This window comes from Fundulus heteroclitus, unplaced genomic scaffold (assembly GCF_011125445.2).
Source record: "Fundulus heteroclitus isolate FHET01 unplaced genomic scaffold, MU-UCD_Fhet_4.1 scaffold_140, whole genome shotgun sequence".
NCBI classification, from domain to species: domain Eukaryota; kingdom Metazoa; phylum Chordata; class Actinopteri; order Cyprinodontiformes; family Fundulidae; genus Fundulus; species Fundulus heteroclitus.
The window spans coordinates 89,443-114,731 of NW_023396552.1; the positions used below are offsets into that span (position 1 = coordinate 89,443).

At 41.7% G+C, this 25,289-nt stretch overlaps 1 protein-coding gene across 1 annotated transcript; it reads right to left on the reverse strand.

Moving 5' to 3' along the window:
- Positions 1–5,623: 5,623 nt before the first annotated feature.
- Positions 5,624–25,254, reverse strand: LOC118556267 (tumor necrosis factor receptor superfamily member 16-like). Its single transcript, XM_036129119.1, has 6 exons — positions 24,851–25,254; positions 16,154–16,286; positions 14,811–15,161; positions 13,363–13,570; positions 13,134–13,276; positions 5,624–9,213 (listed from the first exon to the last, which is right to left on the reverse strand). Exons 1-6 carry the CDS (start codon positions 24,887–24,889, stop codon positions 8,900–8,902), a joined length of 1,188 nt encoding a protein of 395 aa, XP_035985012.1. The 5' UTR covers positions 24,890–25,254; the 3' UTR covers positions 5,624–8,899.
- Positions 25,255–25,289: the final 35 nt, after the last annotated feature.

Consider the following 25,289-nt stretch of genomic DNA (forward strand, 5'->3'; position numbering starts at 1 on the left):
AATGTCTACGACTTGTTGTGCTCCCGGTTGCACAGAAAGGCATTCCAAATCGTTGGATGTACGTTTCTGTCGTTTACCGAAGGAGGAAGGACGAAGAAAGAAATGGATATTTTCAATGAAAAGAACGCAGGCAGACACTCCCAATGGACTGGGGGAGCCATCATACCCCGACAGAATTTGCAGTCTACACTTTATCTCCGGTAAATACAACTTAATTTTGCACTGGTCATTGTTCTACTACTTAAATGGTGGCGATCGCTAGACGGGGCCGCAGCAGCACGCCGCATCATTTTAGTTTTCTTCGTGCAATCAGTGTGCAATAAGGTTCACCCGACAGCGGCTGCATTACGCCCCTGTTTACGCGCGCTAGTACGTCTGTGTTTACGCTGCAATGACGCCGACACCCCCACCCATTTTAATTAGACAAAAACACCAAAATAATCCGTAGTGAACAATGTTTTTTTTTAACCTACCGGGCGGGTCTTCCTCTCTGCTGAGGCGCGTCTGTGTCCGACGCTTTCTGCTGTTAAACATGTCTGAACATCCATCCATCCATCCATTTTCTAACCCACTTAATCCCGTATGGCGTCGCGATATAAAATAATAGTAGCCGTCCAGTGGTTTCATGTCTTCCATGCTCTCTCGTCTGTACTGGCCTGCGTGTTTATAAGGCAGCTGTGATTTGTTTTTTCCAAACTAGCCATGCATTCTCAACCGTTCATCTTGTCGTCGACTCTACCCGGCCTCCCATTTCCTTCTGGAGAAAATCCTCTCCAAACCAGTGATTCTGCCACGTTCTATGTTAGGCATGATGAGTTAAAGGACTGTGTTTTCCACACCCTACACTGCCATCCAAAAACTGCCCCCCCCCCTTGACTTTTGTCATGTTTTGTTGCCTCAAAGCCTGGAAATAAAATGGATTGCTTGAGAGTTTGCTGCATTTCACTTACAGAACATGCAGATCAGTTTCTGTGAGCTCACCGTTCCTGCTCCTTCATGTTGGATGGGTTTATCTTGTGAATAGTGATCTTCAAGTCTACCTACAGATTGTTAAATCAATAGAGGTCTGGACTTTGACTTGGCCATTCTGCACATTTAAATGTTTCCCCTTGAAGTGTTGCTTTAGAAGTATGCTTCGTGTCATTGTCTTGCTGGAAGGTGAATCTAAGTCTCTTGTAGACTTATATAGATAGACTGATATTCAGATCAGTTTCCCTGTCCCTGCTGCTGGAAGCATCCCCACAGCATGATCTGGCCAGCACCATGTTTCACTGTGGGGATGGGATGTGTTGGGCTTGCGCTAGACATAGTATTTTCCTTGGTATCTGAAAAGTTTAATTTTAGTCTCATCTGACCAGAGCACATTTCTCAATACATTTGGGGAGTCGCCTGCGTGCATTTTGGCAAACTCAAAACATGCCTTCTTATTAAGTAATGGCTTTATTATTCTTTTTTTAATATATATTTTTGTTCATTGTACTTGACCAACACAGACTGTTTTCTGGAGGTCCATCACATAAAATAAGACTGAGAAACATTTAAACGATAGACGGGAATGTACCAGAATAGGTAAAAACCCCAAGGGGGATGAAAACGTTTGCAAGGCGCCACATAGCATCATTACATGAGTCAAAAAGTTGCATTTTGCTCTCATCCCTCCTCATCTTTGCTGTGACCCTCTATGTGGTTTGTTGCAAACCGCTGAGGGGTTTCCAAATGGCTTTCTTTAAACAATTCAAAATTTTCCTACTCCATTATGGTCAGATTTGTTGCAACCCCACCTAAGAGTTGTCCCTTAAGAAAATGATACAGGAACATCAAATCCAAAACAAATAGACTTAAAAACAGTTTATTTCCTAAAGCTGTGAAGGCAATCGTTCCCCTGTAATCAGACACTTACATCTCACCTTCAAACTCACACACACATCCCTCCTCAGGCGCACAGAAACAAGATCACATACAGACATAAACACCCCTGTTGACACTCAAATAGACCACCAGCCCATTTCATAGACTGTTTCAGCTCTATGTGAATACTAAACGCTACACTTAAGTCTGTATATTCTCTGTCCAAGGATGTTTATATCCACTACAAATGTTTCAGTTTTTATCTTCAAAGACCAGAGGGTGTTTAATATTCAATAATGTTTATTGTTTTTCTCTCCTGAGAGGGTTTCATCAAGAATCAAGAGTCTTTGTTGTCATTATGTAAACATACTGAAAAATGTGGTGAGACACTGGCTTAACATTCACACATAACACAGACACAAATCAAGATGTAACGTTCAAGTTGAATGCACTGGCATCACTTTCCTGAGAAGCTAAAATCATGCAAACAGTCATTAGCGTCTAATAAGATTTAAATGTTCGAGTCAAAAAAGACAGATAGCGGTCACTTTACAGAACAATTTAAATTACACTGCAAAAATTCAAACATTCAAGTTAACTGACGTTCAAGTTAAAAAAAAAAAAGGACAGGCAGCAGACGATGTAAAACATTGTGTAATTGGCTGGATGTACCAGAGAAACTCTCCCTGAGAAGCTAAAAATGTGCAGACATTAGTACGTGAAAGACAGTTCAAAGAAGCAGCTTTTAAGTCTTGTTAGTTTTTGATTTATTGTTCCTGAACTGTTTACCTGATGGAAGTGGGACAGCAGGTGGGTGAGATCTGTGGCACTGTGTCAGGCCCTTTTCTGGACTCTTGTTTCATAAATCATGTATAGAGCTTGTAGACGGCATCCCACAATCCCCTGCGCTGACCTCACCACCCGGGCTAGATCCTGTACCACACTGTCACGCTGAGGCAGAAGATGCTTTCTACAGTAGCTCTATAAAAGTTTATTAGCAGCTGAGTCCGCTTCAGTTTCCTGAGAAAGAAGAGCCGTTGTTGGGCCTTCCTCACCAGGCTGAAGACGTTTTCGGTCCATGGGGGGGGGTCAAGGGAAATGTGAATGCGCAGGAACTTTATGCTGTCCAGAGGCTCCACCACCTCCACATGCATGCAGAGAGGAGTGTGTCTACTCCAGGAAGTCATAGTATACTGTGAGCTCCTTGTTCTTGCTGGTGTTCAGGATGAGGCTTTTCCTGGAGCACCACTGTGTCAGATTGTGGACCTCCTCTCTGTGGGCCTCGTTGTTGTTGGATATGAGACCCACCCCAGTGGTGTTTGCAAGCTTCACAACCATGTTTGTGCTGTGGATAGCGGAGCAGTCGTGGGTGTGGAGGTTTAAGAGAGCAGGGCTCTGAACACGACCCTGCGGCGTTTCAGCGTTGAGTATCGGCGGGGCAGATGTGAGTTTCCCTATCCTCACCACCTGCGGCCCGTTGAGAAGGAAGTCACTGATCCTGGAGCAGAGCGGCGCGGGTAATCCCAGGTTGTGGAGCTTCAGGGCCAGCATGTCTGGAAGCACATGTGTTGAAGGCTGAGCTGAAGGCCTAATGATGGAGGATTTCATGCAGACAGGGACCAGGGAGAGCTACAGGGAGAGGTTAAAGATGTCCTGAATAAAAAAACCTGGTCAGCACAGGATTTTATCATCCGACCTGACACCATGTCTGGACCTGCAGCCTAGTTTGATGCTGATCTTCCTTAAGAGGGAGGCCACTTGGGGCAGATGCAGGACGACGCGCCGATGCTTATATTTATATTTTTAAGGGTTTTTATATTTATTTGTATTTTCAAAGGTGTCATCTAAGGATGCCAATTCGTCTTTCTCTGGAAGTGTTTGTAATTTATGTTTCTGTTATACATGTGTATTCTGGACCAGACATCTTAACACGATTTCATTACGGTCTCGTAATGACAATAAAGACTCTTGATTCTGATGCCTAAGCCGTGGATCTCTGTGGCTCCAGCAGAGTTTCCATGGGTTTTTTTCCACGGCTGATTAATGGTATCCCTGCCTGCCCTGTCATTTTAGGTGGCGGCCATGTTTTGGCAGTTTTGCTGCTCTCTTTCCATTTCCAGACGACGGATTTGAACAGAGCTCTGTTAGATGTTCAAAGCCTGGGACATTGTTTTGAGTCCACTTTAAACATCTGCGCGAGTTTATTTACGAGCTGTCTGCTGTGCTCCTTGGTCCTAATGATGCTTTTTTTTTTTTTTTTTGTTCACTAATGTTCCCTAACATCCCTCTGAAGCCGGAAACAGAACAATTTATTTGACTGTGTTAACTAGTTAGGTCACTCCTTAAGGCGACAGAATGAAGCACATGGCTTTTACAATGATGTTCTTCTTTGTGTCGCTCAAACACCTAAAATCCACGTAAAACAAGCGGGGGTTTGCGGTTTTGTGAAAATTTGTGAAAAAACGTTCAACAGGTAGGAATACTTTTGCAAAGTACTGCAGCTAAGTATGCGTTTGCATATTTATTTATTTTTTTTCGTTTTAGGAAATGCGAGTTTTGCTGCATGATTAACGTCTCAGTGCACACCCAGTCCTCTTTTCAACTGCCTAAGGTCTGCGGCGCACATTGCCATGAATACAACTTTGGCACATTTGCACAATCCTGAGCCAGATGTTTGGCCCCCGCGTAAGGCAAACAAAGAGATCAACGGCCTTCATTAGAGATATCTGCTTGCTCTAAACATGGAGGGGACATGCAGATGAGCGGAGAGAGGTGCTTGCAGTGCTTTGCTTCTCTTCTTCAATCCCATCCCCCTCTTTTTTTCTTTTTTCTTTTTTTTTTAAAGTGTGTGCACATTCCGCAAGCCCCATGTCTGTGTGCTCCAGACCGCAGTTAAGCAGTCCCTTCTGGAGTGTGTGATGGCATGTAACGCTGCCTCGGGCCATGCGAGATGCCTGCTCCCACTTAGAACTGAAGGCAGGGAGATCATTAACAGATCGGAGTTCAGCGAGACCGAGTCTCGGTGAGAAACAGGACACTCTCCTCAACGAGGATTTGGCTAAAGCCGGTATTTTGAGTCCCCACTCAAGTTATTAAATACCTCTGAAAAAAAAATCCCCCTCTGGGTTTTGGACAGGAAGGGTTTTTAATACTGTAAATCCTTTGATAAGGATGTATTACATTCCAAGCAGGTCCAAACGTCCTTTGCGTAAATCCAGCAAGTGGGAAATGGGAATCAGCACACAATACTAGGTCAAAACAGATGTGAGTGAATAATTTGTCATTTGGTGCCAAAAGCAACAGTTTGACGTTATCTGTAAAGCTGCCAAACCGAGCCTATGGAGTTAAGGCTTTAACAAATACCTAAAATAACATTACATGCAGCAAACTGTTCTAACCTGGGAAATGTTGCCTTTTTAAGATTACTTTCATGTGCGATATGACTACCGTACACCAATGTGTTTTTCATTTTAAAATGCATTTTTAAGCAAACTGTTTTGCATATCAATTAAAGCCATCACTAAAGTATGTCTGGAAGCAGGTAAAGGCTTGCCAGCAAGTTTGCTGACTAACATTCAAACTGTCTGCTAAAGTAGCCGTAAAACTACACAAGACTAAAAAGAGATTTTTCTATTTTATAGTATAGTTTAAAGTATTTTAGTTTAAGGTATTTTGACCCCTAAGTTTAACGCTGAATGAAATGTTTGTTTTTAAATTAATTGAGCTTCCTCATAGTTGTGTATCTTCAATAAAAGCTGAAAACACCTGTGTGTGATAGGTATGGTGCTCGCCAAAAAGCTACTGACCTGCCAGGAAAATGCACAGATAATCTTTAAAGTGTGAATAACAGGAGATAAAATGCTTTCCGTAACCATTTCCTACGTAAATGTGTTGCTCGTGGCCCTTTAAAGTACAGTCTATTCACAATCCTTAAACCTTTTTCACTTTTTCATTTTGCAGTCACAAACTTTAATGTATGATAGTGAGATTTTGTGTTAGAACAACACAGCATGGTGCATCATTCTGAAGTTTATAATGATTCATTTATTTAGTTTTTTTACAAATAAAAATCGTAAATGTGCGGCATACATTGCCATCCACCCCTCTTAACTCAATACTTTGAAGAACCATGTTACTGCTGCCGCAAGTCTCTGGTGGCATCTGTTGACCCGCCTTGAGCATCTAAAAGCTAAAATTTTTGCCCATTCTTTGCAAAATAGCTCAAACTCTCTTTGGCTGTATGTTATGGGTCATTGTCTCACTGGAAGGTGAACCTGCAGTGCCACGTCTTTTGCAGCCACCCACGGGTTTTATACCATGTATATGGCTCCATCCGTCCTCCCCTCATCAGCTCGAAAATCCCTGGTAAAGAAAATAATCCGCACAGCATGATGCTGCCACAAAGTGGAGATGATGTGTCCGGGGCAATGTGCATTGTTAGTTTTCCATCGCATGTTGGACATTACATGTAGACTTTAAGGAAACCCGGTTTGGTCTCATCTCACCAAAGCATCTCCACATATTTATCAAGACCTGTAGCTTACTTCAAACTGGACATCTTGCAGCTTTTTTTCAACAATGGCTTTCAGCTTGCCATACTTCTTTAAAAAAAAAACAAATTTATTGGCTACCTGTCACACACAGGTGGAATCCTGGTTGCAACTGCAAAAAACAGTGGCTGCAAAAGAAATTTGCAATTCACAATTGGATGTCCAAATAAAATATGTTGAAATCTGTGGTATTACCTATCAATAAAAAATATAAGAAAAATTCAAGGGTAATGAACGACTAGGCACAACAGACCTATGTGCCGAAAACTTAAAACTGGAGGTAATTTCTATAAAACCTTTCTTCATTTAGCAACTGCTGTTTTTTATGTTTGTTGCATACTTGTGTTAGTAGTTTCTGCTTTATACATTTTCTGTGCTAGTTTTATTGGTGCTAGGTAGGAGGGCTGAAAGCTACTCAGCTTACAGCGTTTATAAGGCAACACACAAGTCGCCAGCCTATCACAGGGTTAATGCAACCACAGGAAATTAAGCGTACTGGAGAAACCATGAAAAACACACAAATTTACCCATAATAGATTAACCCTAAAAAGCTGTTTGGAGCCAGAGGACATTCTGTAAAAGATGCCCGTGTTTTTGTCTAGAATTGTTATTAAAGTTGTTAGAGAAAGCGATCAAGTGTAGAAAAAGCTACAATGTATGCCTACATACTATATTCTTAAAGTAAGCTAAAAAAATTGAGAGAAAGAAATTAAGCTACTTAGTGGCTACAATAGAAATAAAACCCAACAATGCAATAAAGAAATGCAGTCTGTTGAAAGATAGTGTAGAGAATGCAACCATGATGGTGGGAGGTAAACAGAGTACTCCTCTGGATTCTCGCAAACCGTTTCATTCGATCTCTCTGAATTTTCTTCTTTAGGTAAATATGTATGCACACTAATAAAAAAAACAACAAGAAGTAGATATGTCATAATAGCTTTCTGCAAAATAATGGGACTTTTTGGCAGACAACTGCAGTACAGAAGTAGTCATTTAAAATGTACTTTATTAAAAAAATGTAACAAAAGAAGAAACACGTTTAGCTAATGGGGTTCAATATACAACAACTTTAAGAAGAAACGTTCCTTTTGATGGTAGTGGGAAAGATCGGATTTTTGTGCAGATTATGCAGATGTATGTTAATAATAACACATACAGCTCATTAGTTTGCTTGTTAACTGAATATTTACAGTATTTGTGTGCCTTGTTGTAGTTAATGTTTGGGAGTGAGATTTCTCCTAAATGGGGTTGAAAAAGTTGTTCCTCTAAACAACCATCGTTACGTTGGGTGTCACAGTGAGCAGCCCGCAGGAGTATATTACAGTGAAAAAAAATCGTTCTCCCCATACAGTTTCCTTCTGTTTTTCATTTCTGGTCTCACTTCAGTATTTAGGATCATCAAACTAATTTTATTATCAGACAAAAATGTCCCGTGCTGATGCGAAATTAGTTTTTTCAATGTGGATTTTTTTTGTCAAAGGAAATGAATCTATCATAAACAACCTGGCCCTAAGTTATACTGTGATTAACCCTCTTTCTAAAGGCCAAAGCAGGATTTGTCACACTTGTTTGGGTCATTTTCACCAGCCATGGCCAGACCTGATTGCTGCCAGACATGCGGCCTTAACTAACTAACTAACTAACGAACTAACTAACGAACTAACGAACTAACTAACTAACTAACTAACTAACTAACTAACTAACTAACTAACTAACTAACTAACTAACTAACTAACTATCTAACATGAAGTAGGATAAAAGTAATCAAACAGCAACAAATCAAGCACTCATGAAATGAAATTGAAGAACAGACAAACCGATTCATCGACTTCTTTTAGTCCAGAACGGTTTACAAAGTCGCCTCTAAGGCATTGAGTCTCCACTCAACCAAAGTGAACAGTGCTGAACGTTCTCCAGAGTGGCTGGCCGACCTAAATTCTTCCAAGAGCGCATCCCTGACTCACCTAAGAGCTCACTAAACAACCCAGAACCACATCTGAAGCGCTGCCACCACCAGTCATCGGCAATTACATTTTCTTACAGGGGCTATAGCCTGTTTATATTACTCCCTTTAAAAACTGTGGTCATCTTCTTAAAACTGCTTTTTGTATTTAGTCAGGTTATCTTTGTCTGATATTAATATTTCTTTGACGATCCGATAATGTAATGTGACAAAAAAATAAATAAATGAAGAAATCTTTGGAAGGTAAATGCTTATTTTACGGGCAAGTATATTCAGTTCCATAAATCCTGTGCAACCAGTAAAATTATTCTGTTACCACACAGCGTGACGTTCATTCATACAGTTCAAATAAGGCCTGGAGTAATGTGAGTATTGTTGGTATTTTAGTGTAAAAAGAAAAAAAAAGGTCTGTTAACAGAGTTAAAAAAACGACTCCTTCAACCACGACAGAAGAGCTGGAACTCGAGTGCCTCCCGTTTCATCTGTAAATCCCTCACTTGAGTCTTGTGATTGGCGTTTCGAGGGTCCGGCGAGTCTGTCAGACCACAGAAACACCCTGCTGGGCGCTGTTCAGGGCCGTCACCACGTCAGGTCTCTCTATGCGGACCAGCGCCGAGCTCAGCAGTCCCAGACTGGAGCCCTCCCTCTGCGCCCAGTTAGACAGGAGCGTGTGCGCCGGAGCCTCGCCGCGTCCGAACAGGTCCAGCTGTTCGGGTTCAAAGCCCAGCGCGGCACCGAGGTGCCTCCACCCGCGGCCGCCCGCCTCCTGCAGGAGACGCTCCACCTCTTCCTGCTGGTGCGGCGGCAGGTTGATGTACTGCCGATTGTCGTGCTTGCTGTCTCTTTTGGTACCTGATCGCAAAAAAAGAAACAAAAAAACAAAAACAAGCCTCATGAGCTCAATGCTTGGCTGTACTCATCCCAATAATCCTAACACAGCAGTCTGTGAACTAACGTTGTATGCATTGTGTCACTACAGAGGATAATAGAAGAAGGGAAGGAAAAGGCTGGATGATGACACGATGTTTGCTTCATGTTTAGATTTCCCTTTGAAACGTAAATCACTGCTCTGACCCACTGCTCCATTCTTTCTGTGCCCACCAGTGTTTATTCTTGCGCACGGAGTCACGTCTTTCCCAGCTTGTTTACATCGACCTGTCTGCTAACGTTTCACTACCCGCTTGTTTAGCTTTACTTTGGTTGGAGCTTGGTCCAGGGCCTGTTATCCCTCAGGGACTTTTCAGAAAGGGTCACATTGTTTTTTTCACCATCATGACAAAACCAGGGTGCTGAGCAGGGGTGTAACTCTAAAGGACCCACTAAAGGAAAGCAAAATAGTCGTACCTTTTATTACAACAGCAGAATTTTACGCAATTCTTTGAAGCCACCCTCTATTTGTGGAGAAAAAAAATGCCTTTAGGATTTTTTTTTTTATCCAAAGGGGCCAAAATTATCGTCACGACTAACAATACCTAGAAATTAGCACTTTTTTTTCTTATTTTTTTAAGCTGATAGGAATGTTTCTCTGCGATATAAATATGATTTGAGACCTAGCCCAACAACCAAAAACCGCTCTTCAAAAATCGAAAAGACATCTACACACAGACGTTTCAGGTGATGCCAGGAAATATATACAAGAAAGCAGCTACTCATCTAACCCCCTCCTTATAACTACAGTCAGAGCGACATTTAAAAAAGCTTTTCGGTCACAGCAGTAAGCAGCAAGGTTAGAAAACAATTCAATTCAATTTTATTTATATAGCGCCAATTCATGAAACATGTCATCTCGAGGCACTTTACAAAGTCAAAATCAATCAGATTATACAGACTGGTCAAAAATTTCCTATATAAGGAAACCAGTTGATTGCATCAAAGTCCCGACAAGCAGCATTCACTCCTGAAAGAGCGTAGAGCTACAGGGAGAGTCGTCTGCATTGTCCATGGCTTTGCAGCAATCCCTCATACTGAGCAAGCATGAAGTGACAGTGGAAAAAAAACTCCCCATTAACAGGAAGGAAAGACCTCCAGCAGAACCGGGCTCAGTATGAACGGTCATCTGCCTCGACCGACTGGGGGTTACAGATGCCCAGTGAGCTGAATGTTCATGAAGACTTGAAATTATTTTTAAGGGTTTTTATGCATTCCTAACTGGGGTGCCATTAACTGTGGAGGGTGCTGGTTGTGGAAACACGTTAACAAGGTAGGAAATCCTAATACTATAGTATAATAACCATGAGTTAACCACCACTGTTCTAAGCTATTTACACACCGTTTAAAGCTAGAAACTGATAACACAATGTAAATCCTTTTGTCTAAAACAGGAAATCAATCGTTTTTCGCTACTGCTTGAAATATAATGTAACACACTGATTATTACAATTATAATATTACTATGTACAACATTTGTTTATTGTTATTTTGATTTTTATACGCAGACACATGAGATAACATAGAATAAGCACCTGCTAAATTTAGCAGTAGTTTTCAATTAAGGATGTTAATTGTGCTGAATAATTTGCCTCTGTGTTTTGCTCTTTACAGAGTAACCCAAGAATAACAAGCAGCTAGTAGCCGGCCATTAGTGCAGCTATCTGCTCTGGTAGCCAGCCAGCCTTGGATGGGGCAGCAATCGATTGATCTGTGCTCCATGGAGAGGAGAAAATTCCTGCACTGCAAAAAGGGAACTAAAATGAAGTAAAATGTTGTTGAACTTGATATGAGCAGGTAACTAAGATTATCTGCCAATATAATGAGTATTTTGACCCCTAAAATAAGATAATTAGATATATTGCACCTGAAATAAGATGATGGAGATGATTTTAAGTGCCAGTGGCTGATCATTTAAACTCGCCTGCTCAAATCAAGGACAAATACACTAATTTCAAGAAAATTGTACTGACTTCTAGTTTCCTTTTTGCAGTGTGTCACTCCCCCACTAGCATCCTATGAATGATTTTAGACTGTAGGAACAGCGCAGTGGATAATTTTAGTGGTTTTGAAATTGTTACCCCCTAAAACCCTCGTAATGATGCACATGACTTGCATGCTTTAATAGTCAGGCCATATTTTAATTTGCTTTGCTTTGTATTCATGGCCTCTGACTGCAAAACGGTTGTAAGTACACCTATTTTTGGTTTGTTTGGTGCTGATAAGAACAGAGTTTTCTGTTTTGATATTTATTTCACTTACTAATTATCCAAAAAAAATAAACCAAAATGTTTGCAAGTACCCATATAATGTATTGCATTACAGCCACGAGTTGAGAACCTCTGCTAGATCCTGCACAGAGGCGGACGACAGGGACACATTTCTCGCAGAGGGAGTTGGACGCCTGAGACAATGGCACGACTTAGCTGAGGAATGTGATGTTAACAGCGTAAAGAGAAATATGATCATCACTTTCCCCGCTCAGTAAATCATGTCAAGCACATGACCCCGGTCAACCACAGAGCACTGCAGCGATGGATGCTGGAATGGTCTTTATTGCCCAGACCCATCCCTACAACTGAGAATCGTTACAGAGATTGCTGGTTGGAAGTTTTCACTCATACGGAAAATTTTCACATATTTTTCCATATGTTACTGTTTAAAGACAAAAAAACCAACATTTTGTGTGGTGAGAGAGCCCCCGCTGATGTCAGCGCTCTGCATTTTAAATTTGGTGACATTGTAAGAAATCTGGGGGTGATTTTGGACAAGTCAGCAAACGTTCATTCAGTAGTCAATAGATGATATTATTCAGAAAACTTTAATTCTCAGTGGCATTTTATTCCAGTTTTCTAACTTTTATTTATCATTTTTATCTGTTTATCTCTTTTTGAATGATTTTTGTGATTTATTATGAAGCATTTGGTGGGCTGTTGCAAAGGGTTTCATAAATTAAATTAAAATAATAGCTGAAGCTGCTTAAAATCTGTTATTTTGATCAACGTGTAACCAAACTTTAGCGCTTTCAAGCCTAATGCAAAACACAACAGAACATTCTACACTTTAACAATTTCATTATTACGTGCACAAAAATGTATCATCAAATTTTGATTTTTACTTAATTACATTGATGAATTATAATATTTGGAATTTAACATAGGTACAAAAGTAGGAATTCAAAACTTAGTACCATTAACTTAGGAGAATCACAAAGAAAAAAAAGGAATAGAAACTTTGTTTTCCCTGTCCAGGCCATCGGTTTAGGGGGAAAGCCACGTCTTGGTGTGTTTGGAGGTTATGCCATACTATTTTCAGATGATGGATTAAACAGGACTTCCTGTCATTTTCAAACATTAATTTTTATTTTTTTTTTTATTTTTTTTTTTAACTTAATCCTGTTTCAAAGATCTCCACAACTGTTCCCCTGACCCGGCTGTTGTGTTATTTATGAGGCTGATTGTTCAACAATGTTTCTCTTAACAAACCTCTGAGTCCTTCAAACAACAGCTGCATTTATACAGAGATTAAGTTACTCACAGGGAGTTTACTAACTGATGAAGCAACATTCGAAGCCAACTGGTTGGCATGGATCTTGCTTTAGGGGTCCAAAACTTTTCTGATTATTTATTAGGAGGTGAAAAAAAAGCTTTAATCATTCTAATAAAGTATAGATTTAGAAATCTAGGAATATAAATTCTCCATCAAAAACCTGAGCTTGTGGGCCACATTTGGATCCTTCTTGAATTGCAGTCAGGGGGTCGCAACAAAATCAGTCCGGGGACCAGACTTCTGACGCCCCTGGGTTAAAGTCTGGGTGATTTGTATTTTCAGAGTGTTTTCCTTACCCTTGCTAGGGTGGTTGTCCTGCAGGCTGTAGGAGTCCAGAAAAACGCCGCTGTCACTTTGGAGCTTCTCTCCCTCTGCAGATGTTCCCAGCTCTGCCACACGGGCCTTGGAGAGAGCCTTTTTCTGTTTGCACGACTTCCAGCTGAAAAGAGTGCAAGGAATCAGTTTTAAGTGCACACATGTCCCTGGGCCAGCCACGCCGTCCTTAGTCAGCGAAAAAAAACTCACCATTTATAAGCCACGTAAACCAACGAGCCCAACACCACGGCGGCCGGGACGGACACGTAGGCCAGGATGTTGTTGCTGCCACCCTCCTCCAGCGGTGTGGACCCGGACGCTCCAGGCGTGGGGCTGACGTCCTCCTCCCTCCCCAGCATCGACCAGTTAGCGATGTTTGAATTCCAGTCGGGGCGAGACAAGATGTGCAGCTTCTTATCTATCAGAAACGAAGACATGTCAAGGAGGAGCGGCACACACACACACACACACGCTCATCAGAACATATTTGGACCAGATGTGTCATCCTGGTCCCTTGGGGTTTTTAACCTTCCACTGCCCCTCTTTTCCACCCTCATCCACCCGCCTGTGGTCTGGCCGTTTTGAGATCAAACAGCACAAGATGCAGCGCCGACCTGTGTGGGGTCAACGGGTCATGGCGCATGGACTCTGAGTGAGGACAGATAACCTCTTTCTTAAGCAGCAAGTGTAGCCATTTGGGGTTAAGATCACGAGCTGCCAGGGGTCAGCTGCCTCTCTTGGCCTCCAGGAGCTGTTAACCTAAAGGCCTGTCAAGCTTCTATCAATTGGACTACAACACTAAAGTGGACTTTTTGTAACTTCTCATGTTTCTTAGTGTTCAGAGGTGAGCTGTGGACGCAGGTGCTGAACACATGTCCAGGGATCCGGGTCTTCCTCGTCTTCCCTATATTTGAACTACTACTGCTGTGACCTTCAGCGTCACATCAGAAACGATATAGATAAGATAGAAAATTTATTCATTTTGGGTTTTTTTTAAGGGCTGTTTGCAATAATGTCAGAAACAAAGTTGTGTTTGAATCAGGGCTTTGATCCGGTTCAAGGAACGAAAACGAAAACCGGGAACTTTTTGTATTTCACAGGGAACAGAAACGAAACCGGAAACGTTATTGTTTTTTATGTTCTGGAACTGGAACACTTATTTAAAAATAATGGTAACCGGTTAATACCGGTTTTATTTCGTTCCTCAAAGTTTTCGTTGCCTAATTAACTAAAAAAAAAAAATATATATATTTTCCTGCGCACGTTACCATGACGGCTGAGGTTCACTTCCTGTGTGACATCACATCACACATTCGCTGACTGAATGGAGAGAGAGTGGTGTCTCCACTAGAGCTACACATCTTAAATAAGAGGTAAATTACGATCCATCGTTAAGTAAATCACTCATTCCAAACACAATATCAATAGCTGGTTTAAGCTGGATGAGAAAGATGTGACATAGCATTAAACAGCTGACAGGAACGAAATTAACCGTTCCGGGAACAGTATTTTTTTGTTCTAACCGGTTCGGGAACGTCAATTTATTGGTGGAACTCATAACCGGAAACGTTATAATTACGTTTCTGCTCGGAACGAACCGTTTGGGGAAAAAAATCGTTTCAAAGCCCTGGTTTGAATAGAACCACAGAAGCACTCACCCATGCAGACCGTGTCAAAATTGTGCATACAGGGTTGGATCTCCACTTCTTTGTCGGAGCACTGAGTGCAAATCTGGCACGGTTTGGTTCTGAGGTCATCCTCCGAGAAGGTTCCCGGGCCACACTGGCAAAGCGTGTCTCCGTGCGGGCCGCACTCTCGGACGACCACCTGACCCTGTCTGCATTTGGAGCAGGGCGCGCACAGGCCTAAGGCGCTCCTAAAGTAGAAGCCGGTGTCACACTCGCACTGCGTGTCCTGGGAACCCGAGCAAGAGTGCACCGCGGGGACACTAGGCGGACACTTGCTACAAGGGCGGCAAGCGGCAAGGCCTTCAGATGGGGAGAAGGTTCCTGGGGAAACAGGTTTCAAAGAACAATTATTGCTTTTCTGTTTTCACCTGAGATACACAAAATGCCAGATTCGCAGCCCAGAAAAATATCTCTCCCAAGTGGAAAACAACGATACACGACATTTTAAAAGGTAATAACAACCAAGAACATTTTAATCAAAATGCAATGCTAGTGTATTCAGAAAAGGTCTTTTAAGCAGGCGTCAATGGCTAGAAATTAATGCTAAGGGACACATATTTATCTATTTAGTTTAGAATGCTTATGAAAGACTAATAAAAATATGCAAACATAAAATTCAAAATACTAAAATGGTTTACCTGGCAGATTTAAAGAATATTGATGTTAATTTATTTGCAACATAAACAAGTTAAAATCAAACTTTTCCAAAATAAGATGATGTTTTTAGACTCCAGGATGCAAGTTTTGGTGCTTTTATGCCCAGCTTACCTAACTTCAGCGCCTTTTCCCAGCACACAGTGAGCTTGATAATGTTTACGTTCCACAGCTTTAAGCCAAATCCACGTTTTGCAGGTCAAATATTTCAGGTTCAAAATACATTTTTTTTGACTTAGCAGAGGATGACGTAACAAGAAAACTTTTGTCGTTCTTGCCTGAACAAATAATAAAACAATTTCACGTGGCTTTTCACTACAAAAAAATTTGATATAAGAAGCAATTATTAAATGAATGTACAAATTCAGGATGCAACTATATGCATTTTAAGGTGGAGGTCTCTAAGGCTTTCTATGGTCTAAAAATTGAGACTAAATAAAAGTGAAGACGCAGCAGAACCCCTGTCCACTGGGGGAAATGGTTTTCAGACTCAGTAAAGTCTGAATAGAAAAGATCCATAAATAACTAAACTGTTAAAACATACATAGATAATACAAACTTCATCCTTTAGCACACGAATGGCCCTTATACAAAAATATAGCATCAAATACAGCAGCAAAGAGTTTTGTTGTAAAAATAGACCCGTTTTAAGTGCTTACCCATCGGACATGGAGCACATTTGGTATCCTCCTTTCCACACTCTGCCTCCACTCCATAACCAGCAGGACACAATCTGCAACAGTGTCCCGACTCAGTGAACTTCCCACTGCCACAAGCCTTCCCAAGAGTAACCTGGAGAAAACATGAAGTAGAGATAAACTCTGTTTTATTTGTTATTATTTTAGGACAATGTAAGAAATTTAACAAAATGCATATTTCATCTTTTTTTTAGCCTATTTCTTTTTGATCCAACCACAGAAACCCAGCTTTAGTACTTCCTATAAAGGGAAAGGTAATTTACGTAATTGTTTTGGAAGAAAATCCCACCCTTCCCACACTTTTGTGATCAAAGACACGTGGAAAAAAGCAAACCCTTTTTTGTTATCTTTGCATCTGCCTCGCTTTACACACTAAGTGCTCAGAGTTCTTATCTGCAAGTGGGTACTGGAGAGGCCCGGCCTGTGATGTGGCTCAAGGAGTAGTTTAGATGATCTTAACAGCTTTTGCAGAAGGGTTGGTGTCTAACAGGATTTAGATTATTGAGGGAAGAAAAAAAAAACTAACGAGACAAACAAAGATATATGTTCCCTGCTATAGCATTAAACTTTAGCATGTTACTACACCGTGTTTTATTGGGATTTTATGTGACAGAACCAACAGCAAAGCATAATTGTGAAATGGAAGGACACAGAAACATGATTTGCACTATGTATTGCAAATAAAAATTCAAAACGAGGACTTGGAGATTGTGTAAAGAGCATCATAAATGTCTACTTATTATCCATCCATTCACCCATTTTCTGTCACGCTTGTCCCTTATGGGGTTATAATAATAGTAATAATAATAATAATAATAATAATAATAATAATTTAATATTATTATTATTATGAAGTATGTAAGTCTCTATCAGAGTTTCACAGATTGAAATGTCTTTTGAAAATTAGTCAGAGTTACAGTCAGATTGGAGAGAATCTGTGAAGAGAGATATTCCTGTCCTGTTACAGATTTAAAATTAGTTTAGGTGTGGACTCTGGGCCATTCTGACATATGAATATGCTGTGATCTAAACCACGGTGCCCGCGAACGCCAGGTAGCCCCGAAGGACCACATGTGGCGCCTCCAAGCCTGTTCTAAAAGTAGCACAACCCACCAGTGAGCTGCGTCTAAAATGTTCTTTTATTCTGTTGCTCTTCTTTTTTTAATCACTCTGGCATTTATATAGATTAAAAATTTACCCGACCTAAATAAAAAAAACTTTAAAAAGATGTTTATTTTACATAAAGTTAAGGTGAACTCTGACTCTTCTAGTTCAATGGTTAGTACTGGTAAGCCAAGGCAAGGGTATTTGTAATGGCACATTTCAGTAACAAGACAATTTAATGTGATGCACATGAACAGAACATAAGAAAAGAAAAGACAACATTACAGAAGAAGGTAGTTGTAGTAGCAGGTCGAGATATGAGACAAGTTGGACTACAAACAATTAATCAACCAATTTCACATTAATATGTAAATGCAACTCTAAACAAGTAGGTTTTTAACCTTGAGTTAAAGGAACTCTGGGTTTCCGCACTTCTACAGTCTTCAGGGAGTTTGTTCCAGATAAGTGGAGCATAGGGTCTAAATGCTGCTTCTCCATTTCTGGTTCTGGTTCTGGGGATGCAGAGTAGGCTGGAGCCAGAAGACTTTAGTGGTTGGTTGGTACAATGATAACAAGTCTGTAATGTATTTAGGTTCTAAGCCATTCAGGGATTTATAGACTAACAGAAGTATTTTAAAGTCTATTCTCTGAGATACAGGGAGCCAGTGTAAGGACTTTAGAACTGGGGTGATGTGCTCTACTTTCTTAGTCTTAGTGAGGACGCGGGCAGCAGCGTTCTGGATCAGCTGCAGCTGTCTGATCCACTTTTTAGGCAGACCTGTGAAAACATTGCCGCAGTAAAAGATTAGAATAAAGATAAACGCATGGGCTAGTTTTTCATGATCCTGGTGAGACATTAGTCCTTTAGACGTTATGACAGGCATCTATTAGTTCATCTACTGAGTTACAGGACAATGTAAAAGTAGTAGAGCAAGCTTGGTTAAAGGTTACTGATCGCCGTTCGAATGGCACAGTCCCAGCGAAGTAGCTCTCAGTTGGAAAAAAGCTGGTGGCTCCTGAACCATTTAGCTGTAGCTCCGGCTGGATATGTGGGGTTGTTGTCCCGTTGGAAGGTGAACTGACTGGTAAACATCAGCCCTAGTCTTTTGTAGTGTTTCCCTGGATGCAGCTCTGTCCGTCTTCCAGAAAACTCTGATTAGCTTTCATGTTCCTGCAGAGGAACATCCCCACAGCATGGTGCTGCCACCTCTGTGTTTCATTGGAAGATCATGTGGTATAATGATGTGTAGCGTCAGTTTTCTACCACATGTATGCTGTGTCTCCTACACGTCTCGAGGCAAACTGTAAACAGACGTTATTATGCCCTCTTGTCAGTAAGCTTCTTCTTACTGGCACTCCCTATATGGAGTACACAACTAATACCTGAACTGATTCTCCCAACTGAGCTGTGGACTCCTTCAGCTGGCCTTAACCAAGGCTCTCCAGCATGAGAGTGCCTGAGTAAAGAAAAACCCTTTGAAGTCAGCAAGCCCTCCAGGTGTGTCTATGAAAATCTGCTTTTCACCAACACCCCCTTTCCCTCAGTCTCAATGCAACGGCATCTTAAATATGCACAAGGGCAATTGACCCTCTCTGCCCGGGGGCCCGACAAGAGCAAACAGATGTCTAACAACTAACCTCCCGCCAAGGGGGAAAGCAGCATCTAAACAGCCCGATGACAACGTCTCTCTTTGTCTCTGAAGTCTGCCGAGAAGCTCACGGGAGCATGTGCGGACCTGTGGAGCCTCCAGGAAAAGCCCACCGGCAACACGCTCACACTGGGCTCTGCCCCCCCCGTCACAAAACACTAAAAGGTTCCATGCTGATACTACGGCTTTGAAACGGGGCTCGCGTCGCTCCAACAACAACAGTCAGTCAGACCGCGGTGCTTTACGACGGAGCCGATGATATCTGAACTGCAGCCGCGGAGCCCGGATCAGAGGTATTATGGTATCGGGGCGGTCGGATCCAGCAGGAACAAACCAGTCTGGATTTAGCAGACTGTAGAGAGTTAAAAAAAAAATTGACACATCGCAGCTGGTCCTCTTTTATGTGACAGATGAGGCTCTTCTCCAAACACTTGCCAGCCTCTCTAAATCCTAAACTCTCCTTTGATAAATATTTGGTGGCGGTGGTCCTGTTTTATTTTTACCTACAGCTCGGATTTCTGACTTTACAGTCAGGCATTGGGGCTGAGCTGGTGCGTCGCTGCAGCTCAGCAGAGAGCAGGGACCGGCTGAAGGTTTGACACTTCACACGGAGCGGCCCGGAGTGCAACGACGGATTTGATCCATGCCCCACTGGAGGGGAATGGCAGAATCTGTAATATGCACAAGATTGAGCATTGCCGTATAAGGACAGTGTCGCTGTTTTCTTAAGGTTATGAGAAGAAAATCACAGAAAATAGCCTTAAAAGGCTCAAAAACAGGCTTGGGTTAATTTCCGTACAGAAATATGAACTTTTGTTGTTCTTTAATGACTTATCACGGAATGATTGGAGAAATCCCAACATTTCACTGTGAAACCAGGAAGCCGCTGTAACTGCAAAATATATATGAGCCAACCGGCATCCTGATGAGTTTTAGTTATAAAACCAGGAGCAGGAAGTACACCAAACATTGTTCAACATCATCTGTTGTGAAGATAATCTACAACAAGACATAAGCTGCTGGGTAATTGCATAACGGCAATAACATGAAACATGTCACTTCTTTGAGGAATCTGAAGGCATCTACATGAAATATTTATCTTTCAATGAAAGCATGAAATCATTCAATCTGGCATGTAATCACAGTTTTAATCTTCACACTTAATGAGGTACTGATGAGTGAAGTTCACTTCTGCAAGAGCTGCAAATATAAGTCTGCAAAAATGAACATCTAACAGTTGTGTAATTGTACAATAATCAAAACTATTTAACATTTTAAAACCTCCAACTCATCATGGCTCAACTTAAAGTAAATGTGCTTCAACACATAAGCGACTTAAAAGCAGAGTAGTAGATGTTGAATATTAGTTTAAATGATTAAAAAAATGGGCTGCACAGTGGCGCAGTGGGTAGCGCTGTTGCCTTGCAGCAAGAAGGTCCTGGGTTCAAGTACACCCCTGGGTCTTTCTGCATGGAGTTTGCGTGTTCTCCCTGTGCATGCGTGGGTTCTCTCCGGGTACTCCAGCTTCCTCCCACAGTCCAAAAACATGACTGTTAGGTTAATTGGCTTCTCCAAATTGTCCTTAGGTGTGAATGGTTGTTTGTCCTGTTTGTCTCTCTGTGTTGCCCTGCAACAGACTGGCGACCTGTCCAGGGTGTACCCTGCCTCTCGCCCAGTGAACGCCTGGAGATAGGCACCAGCAACCCCCGCAACCCCATGAGGGATAAAGCAGTTTGGAAGATGGATAATTAAAAATACAAAAGCACACATTGTGTGACAAAAACTTTTTTTTTTTTTTTTGCAATGAAAATAGGTCTTCAACCGGTAAAGGTGGTTTGCCCTCTCTTGGTTGGGGGTCAGTCTCTGCCTCAAGCCGAGGAGTGTAAGCATCTTGATATCTTGTTCACAAGTGATTGTAGGATGGAGCGAGAGATGAACAGAGTGGGCTGCGTCTGCGGTAATGTGGGCGCTGCTCTGGTGAAGAAAGAGCTGAGCCAAAAGGGAAAGCTCTCAATTCACCCGTCCGTCTACGTTCTGACCCTTACCTATGGTTATGAGGTATGGAACGAGACCGAAAAAAACGAGATCCTGGACACAAACGGCCAAAATTAGCTTTCTCCGTTTAGCAGCCAGGCTCAGCATCAAAAGGAGCTAACTCAGGTGGTTTGGGCATCTCATCAGGATGCCCCCTGGGAGTTTTCCTGCTGGAGGAAACCCCGGGGAAGACCCAGAACTCGCTGTAGGAACTATAAATCCCATCTGGCCTGGGGACGTCTTGGGGTCACCCAGAATGAGCAGGAGGATGTCGCCGGGGAGAGGGACGTCTCGGTTTCTCTTTTGGACCAAGCACAAAATATTAAGCTTATAGCATCATCCTGTCCTGGGATGCTGTCTGGACACAGTGCAGGTGGAGTGGAGACAGAAGTGTCTCCCTCCCCAATGCTCCTTCAGTGAAAGACCGCTGCACCCTAGGTGCACAAAGGAGGATTATCACAGAGCCGTCCTCCCAGCAGGTGTTAGACTTCATAAGCATCACTGCGCTACATCAGACTCAACGAGTTGTTCACATTCCTGCAGCTATCTGCACTGAAATGGAAACCTGTTTTTTTTTTTATGCACAAGGAATACGTACACGTTTAGTATACTTTCAAAATCACCCTGTTTAGTACCACAGTTCATATACTCTGAGTAGGCCCTTTTTAATAACTGAAATAGCTGAAAGCTTTTCTCTAACTCGCTGCTGGTACACATGCATTTCCCATCTGTGGGAAAATAAAGGATTTTTCTATTCTGTTCTAACTCTGATAACACAACAACCAATGAGGATTATTCTTTGCACTTTTACAAAGTAAACTTGACAATTCCTTTAATTCTTAATTCTTTTCTTTTTTTTCTTTTCTGAAAACATCAAATGAAATTTAACAGTGTTCTCATTTTAGATTTATGATCTGTGTTAAAATGTAAGCATTTACTAGAGGTCCCTGGTTGTCCATGGCCCCCGAAACAGCGGCTCGGCTCAACTGTGCCTTAGGCCGTCTCTGGATGTAACAATAAGCGTTTTGTCCCCTAATAACGAGTTACAGTGAAGCCTTTCTTGTTTTATTCCAGCTTCTGGTGTTGCTAAAAGACTTTGTCATTACTCTAACCAGAGTTTAATTAACTGGTCATGACCCCTCAGAGTATATTTTCTTATCTGTTGTATCAGGGCCCGCAAATCTGAAGGAAAGGGACCTGCAGTGGGTTTTTTTTTCCATTAGGGTAGTAAGCTTCAATCTGAAGGGATTCCCCAGTGAGACCAGTCGGACCACCGTGGAGAGCCGCTTTCAATAGGCCTCTCAAATCCACGGCTGCCGGAGTCACTCAGTCAACGCGGATCAGACGCACACACACACACACACAAAACACACCCTTCACGTTAGCCCTCTAAGAGCGTTAAACATTTTATGCTCCTCTCTGAAGTGAGAAGGGCCAGAGTTTCAACACATAATCTGATCCGCGGAAAAACAGACTCACGAAAGGATGCTTCCCCCCTGTGAAAACGCTGATCCGTGAGAATTTAAAATCCGACTGAGGTTTTTTTGGAGCCAAGACAGCGTGGGCCGAAAGCCGACTTTAAGCATCCCATCTGGATGGGTTACTCTCAGGGCTACAAATTAAAGGACATGGATTTCTATTTTTTTTCTGGAAGGGAAAAAAAAAATCAGAGATAACATAGATCACTACGGTACTAATTATCAGTCTCAACCATACTGCAGATTATGATTTAAAATGATGCCCGTTGTGTGAAAACAACCAACAAACTTCTTTGTTCATAATTTGTATTTCCTGCTAAACCATATTTGAGCAGATGCAGCGAGACAAAAAAAAAATACAATCCTCAGAATTAAGTAATCTAATCCAAACAACTTTTGCTCCCCCCCTCTAAATCATCCAGTGAGAAACGAGAGAAACACGTTCAAAATCTTAGATATCACACACAATCTATGTTGACGTCTTACCCTCAAATAACAAAGAGACGTCTATCTTTATTAAAAAAAAGTAAGGTTTTATCAAAATGCTTAGATCCGACAAAAGTGTCTTCATTGTGAAGAGCAAGTCTAGACAGGAACCGCAGCGCCGTGAGCGTTTGGAAGAAAATGAGAGTCAAATTATTGTCTGTTGCAGCGAAGGAAGGGACTTTCTTTTCACCCTGATCCTGGCTTCATAATGCGCAATCAAAACACCACCGCAAACTATACTTTGTTCATAAAATAGATTATTTACTTTGTATGTGGTGGATAATCTTGCTCAAGTGCCCTTGTGTTTTGGCTTTTAGAGCCCCAGCACATAATGATGGTCTCTGTGTGTGGGTGTTTGTTAGGGTTGAGAGGAAAATGATAACCATCGTTGCAGCTGAAGCTCAAAATGACAATAAAAGGACTTTCACACATTTGCAGGACGAACTCTAAGCATAGGGGTCTTCAGATTTAGGACCCGTTACATTTGCAAACCAGACCCATCCTAGAGCACCAACAATTTTAGAGTTTGTTGTGGTGAAAGATCAGCAGTGGGGCCTTGTCTTTCCGCCCCCTCCCTATTTTGTATTTCCGCTGTTTGTATTTGGTTTCTCACCAGATGTTCTTGGGTACAACATGGAGCCATCTGCCATTAGTCATTTCCTAACAACCAAGTGTATTTCATAGCCACTTTGACAGTCATTTTCTACATTCTGATTATAGGCTGGTAAGAAGATGTGGTTTTGAGACAAATTAAATGTATCTATCAGCAGAAGGTTTCTCAGGTTTGATCTGCCCTCATGGTCATATACTGTAAGAGCCAGCTGGTTCGCAGGGAGATCAGTGGTAAAATCAATGGAAATGGGAAATCTTTTGGAGCAGAGTAGATACAAAGCCGAGGTGTTATCATACAAAAAAAAAAACAGCGTAGTCGGCCTGGAAAGACTTTATTCTCCAAAATATTGGCAGTAAAACATGCACCTCTCTACAAAGTACTTTAATTTGAACTGCGGAAGTGAGGATAAACTTATTGCAGTTGTTTTTTGGGAGTATATTGCATTAATATTTAAACGTGTATGATGTAAATTATTTTATTTGAGCTGTGGTGGCCAGAAGAGCCCAAGACAAATGGAAATAGGATGCAAGACAAAGTTTCTAAAAATAATTATGTAAATTAATTACACATGAGATTTCTTTTGTTTTAATATCATTCTCTTTTGTTTTGATATGATAATCGTTCAGCTGATTACAATAAACACCTACCAAGGAAAATACAATACAATATGCAAACCTATATCCAATACATGGTTTGTTCACAGGCACGAAATTATGCTAAGAAGTGACGAAATTGCAACCCACGGGTATGAAACTGGGGTATGAATAGATGAGGGGCAAACTGACTAAGAGAGCCTTTTTTTTCACACTGTCCAATTCTCTACACGGCTACCATAACCTAAACTTAAGAAACATGGATAAACATAGGTGACATGTATAATGCACAAAAAAAAGTTTTAGCGAAACGACGGTATCTGGTGGAAGTTAGGAGGGGCCCCTAAATCAAATTCTGTTTGGGGCCCCACATAATCTTGGACCGGCTCTGCATGCAAATGTAATGTGTAGCTGAACCCTGGGAAACCAAACACCACATGACTTTCATCTTTCTATTAGTATTGGGCAACAAGCACACCAACATGAAAGACCGGTGTGATCCATATGGCTCTGCGGTGTGAAACAGAAGTCCTCTGGGAACAATGGCGCGCTCTAACCTGGGAGAGATGGATCTACAGAAAGAAAAAAAAACTCCTCCCCAGGCCTTTATGGGGATAATATTCTCAACTAAGAACTAGGAAAACTAATACTTTTTCGGATAGAAAAGGAGCAGGACAGACAAATGTGTATTTATTGCTTACTTTCAACAGGAGAAGCGCAGAGATGACAATCAATCTCATGTTTCCAGCCTTCACACAGCCTTCTTCCACTGCGTCTCCCCGTCGTAACAGCGCTCCTTTTTTTTTAGTCTACAGCTCTTTTTATTCGGCTTGAAATCTGCCAGAAACCTCCACGGCACGAAATAGAATTAAACACCATAAACGCGCTGGCTGCGCCTTCCCATCATAGCCGTGTAAATGTTGTTTTTACGCGCAAAGCAGCCTCTTCCAGATGCGTAAAATCCGTAGACTTCATCCAGTGAAAAAAACACGGAAGGCATCGGTTTCTTTCAGCTCATTCCTCCGCTTAAAGTGGCAACAGAGTTCCCTCTGTCTCAGGCTGCAGTCTCTCTCTCTCTCTCTCTCTCTCTCTCTCTCTCTCTCTCTCTCGCTCTCTCCCCCTTCTGCTCTGCAACACAAG

What these genes read in the sequence shown, in the direction of transcription:
- LOC118556267 (XM_036129119.1), bottom strand. Translation starts at nt 24,889, where the DNA reads ATGAGATTGATTGTCATCTCTGCGCTTCTCCTGTTGAAA. An exon ending in CTGCGCTTCTCCTGTTGAAA is followed by an intron (nt 16,287 to 24,850) that starts GTAAGCAATAAA and finishes TGTTTTCTCCAG; the next exon opens with GTTACTCTTGGGAAGGCTTG. An exon ending in GTTTACGTGGCTTATAAATG is followed by an intron (nt 13,277 to 13,362) that starts GTGAGTTTTTTT and finishes CACTCTTTTCAG; the next exon opens with CTGGAAGTCGTGCAAACAGA.